Consider the following 8,243-nt stretch of genomic DNA (forward strand, 5'->3'; position numbering starts at 1 on the left):
TGGAAATGTTAATACAACATTGGTTTCTATACTCCACAGGAAGCTGGAAATCCAAACTTCATTAACACTAATCCATATTTGTACGGGTAATGAGCATGTATTTGTGGAATTAGCGCCATTCAAACGTACATGTTATGAATATTATTGAAGATTCCCAAACTCCAACCATGTTTTTTTCCAAGACTCAAATTACATACGAAGCTACCAAATATGGATATAGCAGAGTATATAGGAATTCTTATGCGGCGATGCGTTCCGTTTGACCGCAAGCACTGTCATACATTGGGGAACGCGGTTTTCAGAAGGTAGGCGGTGCGTGCTCAAAATGATGACAATGCATACTACAGAGAATAGGCTGACGAAGCTTTGTATGGATGCCAGTGAAATTGAGCATGTGCTGTAATATACATAGTTCCGTTTTGTAAGTAAAAAATAACGTTGTGTACAAGGAAACCTTGTTAATCCCGAAAAAGGGTGAAATAGGGACTTTCGGAAGCGTTCGTTAAATCCCCAACGTAACCATCAAACACCATTATGTGGTTGGATATGTGCACAACGGAATAAAATTATCCCGGATGATTTAACTGAACACAATACCTCACGGATTAACGATTTTTCACGGTATATTGGAATATGACACAGATAAAATATTACCCCAAGCATGACGTCATGCAGTTTGTTATTATCAGATATACAGAGAGAGCAAAGCCAAAGATCTGCTTGAATTGACGGATGATGGTTTAATGAATGTCGTCCCGGGCTTCTGCAAATGGCAAAGACATTCATTTGACAAGAGAAAGATAATCCATAATTCCGAGTTTCGAGGAGATACTTAATATATTACCTATCGTGTATATGAAAAAGACAATGAGGCAAATGTCTCATTGTCGTTCATTTTCAAGGACAGCGCACACATTTGCATTTCAATACAGTGCACACTGTCTACCCCTTGATACCGTCAATGACTGCTTTGACAAAAATTGACACGCCTGCTTATTTGTTTCGCTGCATGTTTTTAAAAAGCAAATTGAAATACAGACAGCCAATTCCAGATATTATGGTACTTCAAATGGCCATCAAACCCTTTCCTGGCAGCCCAAAGGATACATTCCTGTGAAACATGAACTCGGGTAAGTGACATTTGGTGGGAGATATATCAAGCATAAAATCCCTCCTCTTATCATCATGTCCGGTTTCTTCAGGAACTTAATAGCACATTTCAGTAGTTGATATCTTAGCTAGCAGTAAAACGCAATATCATTGAAGTGTGCTTGGATATTGGTCGACAATACGTACTATGTCCAGAGTTTACAATATGGAGAAACATAGATCACTCTTCCATTGTGAACATTCAATTCAGATTAAGATTGTCAAACAAATTTCAAGGCGTAAATAAATATGACAAGATTTTATTGAACCAATTCCATTGGTTTGAGAAAATACATAAATAGCCAGCATCACATGGCAGGTGATAATAACTCAATAATAGCCGATACCTGAAACAAAAAAATAGTAGAATAAAGTTGGGATGTATGGATAAGTCACAACGAAGTCTTGAAACTAGCTGCATGATAAACTATACCAAATATTAGAGAAAGCAGAGAATAGTTTTAAAGATGTTTTGTAAATGTCATCAGCTTTGTCGCTGAAAATAGTAATACCACATAGGTAAATTATACAATTTTGCAAACGAGACTGGAGGTATATTTACGGATACGATAAACAAATGATATCATATTTTGTGAAATACCTTTTCCCAATCCAATTCCGTATCCTCCCATTCCGTAGAGACCACCATAGCCTCCAAGTCCACCGTATAGACCTCCCATGCCTCCGTATAGACCTCCCATGCCTCCGTATAGACCTCCCATGCCTCCGTATAGACCTCCATAGCCTCCAAGACCTCCAAGGCCTCCAAGACCTCCAAGGCCTCCGTACAATCCACCCATTCCGTAGCCAATTCCGCCCAGTCCTCCTTTCAACCCGCCAATTCCACCATACAGACCGATAGGCTCGGCAAAGGCGGTAACAGCCAGGCAGGCAACAAGAGCGGCGACTATCTTCATCATTTTGAGTATCTATTGAGTAACGGGAAAATCATTGTCAAGAAAGGTAAATAGCATGTTATCGTTACTCATCTGGTAAATTCAGTTCACACCACTCATTGTGAATTATGTTATCAGTTTTACTTTCCCCCGCATTCATATATTTCCCAATTTACAAGAACGTTTTATGTTAAATATTCGTACTTTTATAAATTGGCTCAACATGAAGATTGAAAACAGCCAGATGCGCAGCAGATAAATCAAAAATTAAAAGTATACATATATATCACAAGCAAACCTTAAAATAGTACTTGCAGTTTGGTCTTTACTCGTATCTGTGTCTCAACGGTAGGTGAAGATAAGAGATGATGGAACAGTTTCCCCCGTCCTTTATATATACCATTTGTGAATTTTACGTGATTGATTTACCTTGGGCTGGCCACTTCCAGGTAAGTAACGCACCTCAGCTTCATGGTGTAAAGTAAGCATTCTTTTCGCATCAAAGGGCCCGAGGTTATCACCCTACGGGTACACATGCGAGCTGGTATTCATGAACATCGATTAAGGAAGTACAAGACAACGTATATAAAGGTGGCAAACAGACACACTCTCTCTGGCATCGTCTAACTGCATTTCAAACAGTCCTCGATACTCAATGTTTAACCTATATTATTTAGGGGCGGTCGGGTAGCCTAGTGGTTAAAGTGTTCGCTCGTTACGCCGAAGACACGGGTTCGATTTCCGACATGGGTACAATGTGTGTAGCCCATTGCTGGTGTCCCCCGCCGTGATATTGCTGGAAAATTGCTAAAAGCGGCGTAAAACCATACTCACTCACTCACTTTAACCTATATTAAGTGAATATTCGATAATGGTCTGAAAAGTGTGTATTCAGTAAATATATGATGTGGGAGCAACATACATCAGACATTATAATGCATCTGTGTGATACGACATAACATGAGACCAGAAAACTGACGCAACACACCAGTACAGCCTCGCCACAGTACAGCAGTAGCACTGTACCACACGAGGTCAACTATGCTAACCGTTTCCGTGTAATACAGCAGCCTGCTCACAAGAAAATAGCTTCTGCTGAATATACTGCAGAAGTCCCCAGATACTACATTATTCTCCCCGAATTTTATTTATCTTACTGCACAATAACTATAAACTACAACAGCTTTATTTCCTAACTGAAAGGGACATATATTGGTTTCTTCTCACAAAGGGACTGTCACTATGAATACTCACAACAACGTTTTATGTGTGTAGTATCTGTTAAAAGCCGAAAGTACACCAGTGTCTTCTGAAAACATGATTGACATATGAACAACAGCTTGTTTTCTCGTCTTTGATGACTTGTCTTTGTATGTGTTTGTGACGGTGGAACCGATGGGGCAGGATACGCTTACTTTTTGGCAACCGCCCGGTATCATCACTATCTGGTTGGTTAGTTGGTTGGTTGGTTGTTTAACGCCGCACTCAGCAATATTCCTGCTATTATATGACGGCGGTCTGTAAATAATCGAGTCTGGACCAGACAATCCAGTGATTAAAATCATTAGCATCGATCCACGCAATTAGGATCGATGACATGCATCAACCAAGTCAGCGAGCCTGACCACCCGATCCCGTTAGTCGCCTTTTACGACAAGCATAGTCACCTTTTACGGCAAGCATGGGTTGCTGAAGACCCATTCTACCCCGGAATCCACTATCTGATAGTCATTCATACGCACATGCTGTGATCATTATAGTCGGAATCGTACAATGGCCTCTGCTTCGAGCAGAGCTTTCGAATGATTCTGAAAAGGGTTTTGTGGCGTTTATTTGCAACTGCGTTTCTTGAGAGAACTCTCTTATCTTCAACATATCATCTTGATAATTGTACACTTCATTATCAAGGAATTTGTGATAATACGAGCATCACTAAATTTGATATCTCAATTTTTATAGATAACGCCTGAATATTGATATAATAATCATTCAATGATGACCCTTTAACTACATAAATCGTCAACGCCAGAGAATATTCAGGCTCGATTATCTGTTGAAACAGATTTCATTGGGTGTAAAAGGCAAGATTGTGCTAAAATGTATACTGAATATCAGTGATGTCACCAGGTGTTAGTGAATAGTTCATATTTGTTGGATGTTTCATGAGCTCCTCCGTCCGTTCCATCGTGTGCCAAATTGGGAGAATGTTGTCTTTTGACAATGTCTCAGCCATTCATACTTTTGCATATATACTTAATCACTGTTGCAAATAACTCACTTTAACGTGTTTTAATCTTCGGCTGAGTCTTAGGTTGTAAACATTAGAAGAAAGTATATAAATCGTCTCTACCCTTTACGTATGCCCTTGACATTATGAAGCAGTAGTGATAGTGATGATTGTGTTCTTTCAAGGCGTGTTTAGACCAAAACTCTTACCAAGAATAAAACACGCGCAAATCAGTTTGACAATGTGTAACTATATAAGGGTTGCCCAGAAAAACCGTACATCTAAAAGTAAAGGCGTGTGTTTTCAGAAGAAAATGCTCTTAAAGTATAACACAGAGGTGTTTTCAAAGATAGACATGATCAAACGACTTGTTTTTACAGTCTGGTTGTTGTTATAAAGACTTATGACACGCTTTAAAGTTGGACCATTTATTCCGCTGAATTTCACTCTCTACAGTTACCAAATGCAATCTCCTTTGTATTGATAAATGATTGTCACTTCTGCTTTGTAATCAAACAATAGGGATATATTAGCTATTTGTTTGTTCATTGTAATCTTCAATCCTACCAATCCAGTTCGGAATCTTCAAATTCGCGCTCTGATTTAATCAATATGTATTTTACAAATAGCGCCTACAGGGAAGGTGGTTAGTAAACACACAACTAAATATCTATATAGATACTTCTCCTATTAATTACATAAGCAGTATGCAAAATGTTAAATTGCATCATCAAATCAAGAAGTACATGTTTGATGGAAATTACAAATAATTCGTAGTTTGATAAGCTATACCCGGACAAGCGTATTTAATAGTTACTTTTGAATTCAATCGTTTTGTTTGTGTAATTGATAAACTGTAAAGATATGTTATTGTCATGGAAATTCCAACTGTATGCATTCCCTTCTAACCAAAGCAGTAAGAATCTTGCAACATTTGTTTTGATGCTCTACATCACTATGGCTTTCGGGTTTGTTTTATTGCAGCAGCTCAGATATTATTTATACAAAGCGCCATAACAACATGTAGATTGTATTCTGAATACAACTTTCGCTCATTTTCAAGGACAGCGCACACATTTGCATTTCAATACAGTGCACACTGTCTACCCCTTGATACCGTCAATGACTGCTTTGACAAAAATTGACACGCCTGCTTATTTGTTTCGCTGCATGTTTTTAAAATGCAAATTGAAATACAGACAGCCAATTCCAGATATTATGGTACTTCAAATGGCCATCAAACCCTTTCCTGGCAGCCCAAATGAAACATTCCCGTGAAACATGAACTCGGGTAAGTGACATTTGGTGGGAGATATATCAAGCATAAAATCCGTCCTCTTATCATCATGTCCGGTTTCCTCAGGAACTTAATAGCACTTTTCAGTAGTTGATATCTTACCTAGCAGTAAAACGCAATATCATTGAAGTGTGCTTGGATATTGGTCGACAACACGTACTATGTCCAGAGTTTACAATATGAAGAAACATTGATCACTCTTCCATTGTGAACATTCAATTCAGATTAAGATTTTCAAACAAATTTCAAGGCGTAAATAAATATGACAAGATTTTATTGAACCAATTCCATTGGTTTGAGAAAATACATAAATAGCCAGCATCACACTGCAGGTGATAATAACTCAATAATAGCCGATACCTGAAACAAAAAAATAGTAGAATAAAGTTGGGATGTATGGATAAGTCACAACGAAGTCTTGAAACTAGCTGCATGATAAACTATACCAAATATTAGAGAAAGCAGAGAATAGTTTTAAAGATGTTTTGTAAATGTCATCAGCTTTGTCGCGGAAAATAGTAATACCACATAGGTAAATTATGCAATTTTGCAAACGAGACTGGAGGTACATTTACGGATACGATAAACAAATGATATCATATTTTGTGAAATACCTTTTCCCAATCCAATTCCGTATCCTCCCATTCCGTAGAGACCACCATAGCCCCCGAGTCCTCCGTACAGACCTCCCATGCCGTATCCGTATTTGCCTCCGTATAGACCTCCCATGCCTCCGTATAGACCTCCCATGCCTCCGTATAGACCTCCATAGCCTCCAAGACCTCCAAGGCCTCCAAGACCTCCAAGGCCTCCGTACAATCCACCCATTCCGTAGCCAATTCCGCCCAGTCCTCCTTTCAACCCGCCAATTCCACCATACAGACCGATAGGCTCGGCAAAGGCGGTAACAGCCAGGCAGGCAACAAGAGCGGCGACTATCTTCATCATTTTGAGTATCTATTGAGTAACGGGAAAATCATTGTCAAGAAAGGTAAAATAGCATGTTATCGTTACTCATCTGGTAAATTCAGTTCACACCACTCATTGTGAATTATGTTATCAGTTTTGCTTTCACCCGCATTCATATATTTCTCAATTTACAAGAACGTCTTATGTTACATATTCGGACTTTTATGAATTGGCTCAACATAAAGATTGAAAACAGCCTGATGCGCAGCAGATGAATCAAAAATTAAAAGTATACATATATATCACAAGCAAAATTTCAATTAGTACTTGCAGTTTGGTCTTTACTCGTATCTGTGTCTCAACGGCAGGTGAAGATAAGAGATGATGGAACAGTTTCCCCCGTCCTTTATATATACCATTTGTGAATTATACGTGATTGATTTACCTTGGGCTGGCCACTTCCAGGTAAGTAACGCACCTCAGCTTAATGGTGTAAAGTAAGCATTCTTTTCGCATCAAAGGGCCCGAGGTTATCACCCTACGGGTACACATGCGAGCTGGTATTCATGAACATCGATTAAGGAAGTACAAGACAACGTATATAAAGGTGGCAAACAGACACACTCTCTCTGGCATCGTCTAACTGCATTTCAAACAGTCCTCGATACTCAATGTTTAACCTATATTATTTAGGGGCGGTCGGGTAGCCTAGTGGTTAAAGCGTTCGCTCGTTACGCCGAAGACACGGGTTCGATTTCCGACATGGGTACAATGTGTGTAGCCCATTGCTGGTGTCCCCCGCCGTGATATTGCTGGAAAATTGCTAAAAGCGGCGTAAAACCATACTCACTCACTCACTTTAACCTATATTAAGTGAATATTCGATAATGGTCTGAAAAGTGTGTATTCAGTAAATATATGATGTGGGAGCAACATACATCAGACATTATAATGCATCTGTGTGATACGACATAACATGAGACCAGAAAACTGACGCAACACACCAGTACAGCCTCGCCACAGTACAGCAGTAGCACTGTACCACACGGGGTCAACTATGCTAACCGTTTCCGTGTAATACAGCAGCCTGCTCACAAGAAAATAGCTTCTGCTGAATATACTGCAGAAGTCCCCAGATACTACATTATTCTCCCCGAATTTTATTTATCTTACTGCACAATAACTATAAACTACAACAGCTTTATTTCCTAACTGAAAGGGACATATATTGGTTTCTTCTCACAAAGGGACTGTCACTATGAATACTCACAACAACGTTTTATGTGTGTAGTATCTGTTAAAAGCCGAAAGTACACCAGTGTCTTCTGAAAACATGATTGACATATGAACAACAGCTTGTTTTCTCGTCTTTGATGACTTGTCTTTGTATGTGTTTGTGACGGTGGAACCGATGGGGCAGGATACGCTTACTTTTTGGCAACCGCCCGGTATCATCACTATCTGGTTGGTTAGTTGGTTGGTTGGTTGTTTAACGCCGCACTCAGCAATATTCCTGCTATTATATGACGGCGGTCTGTAAATAATCGAGTCTGGACCAGACAATCCATTGATTAAAATCATTAGCATCGATCCACGCAATTAGGATCGATGACATGCATCAACCAAGTCAGCGAGCCTGACCACCCGATCCCGTTAGTCGCCTTTTACGACAAGCATAGTCACCTTTTACGGCAAGCATGGGTTGCTGAAGACCTATTCTACCCCGGAATCCACTATCTGATAGTCATTCATACGCACATGCTGT

The 8,243-nt window shown here is 39.5% G+C and overlaps 2 protein-coding genes across 2 annotated transcripts; both read right to left on the reverse strand.

Moving 5' to 3' along the window:
• Positions 1-1,393: 1,393 nt before the first annotated feature.
• LOC124134032 (acanthoscurrin-1-like) lies at positions 1,394-2,398 on the reverse strand. Its single transcript, XM_046498652.2, has 3 exons — positions 2,357-2,398; positions 1,751-2,078; positions 1,394-1,496 (listed from the first exon to the last, which is right to left on the reverse strand). Exons 2-3 carry the CDS (start codon positions 2,067-2,069, stop codon positions 1,480-1,482), a joined length of 336 nt encoding a protein of 111 aa, XP_046354608.2. The 5' UTR covers positions 2,070-2,078; positions 2,357-2,398; the 3' UTR covers positions 1,394-1,479.
• Positions 2,399-5,865: 3,467 nt separating this feature from the next.
• On the reverse strand, positions 5,866-6,948 carry LOC124134033 (ctenidin-3-like). Its single transcript, XM_046498653.2, has 3 exons — positions 6,810-6,948; positions 6,184-6,526; positions 5,866-5,929 (listed from the first exon to the last, which is right to left on the reverse strand). Exons 2-3 carry the CDS (start codon positions 6,515-6,517, stop codon positions 5,913-5,915), a joined length of 351 nt encoding a protein of 116 aa, XP_046354609.2. The 5' UTR covers positions 6,518-6,526; positions 6,810-6,948; the 3' UTR covers positions 5,866-5,912.
• Between the last annotated feature and the right edge of the window lie 1,295 nt (positions 6,949-8,243).

The sequence above is a fragment of the Haliotis rufescens genome, unplaced genomic scaffold (genome assembly GCF_023055435.1).
Source record: "Haliotis rufescens isolate VD_foot unplaced genomic scaffold, xgHalRufe1.0.p SCAF_17, whole genome shotgun sequence".
In the NCBI taxonomy this organism is placed as follows: Eukaryota; Metazoa; Mollusca; class Gastropoda; order Lepetellida; family Haliotidae; genus Haliotis; species Haliotis rufescens.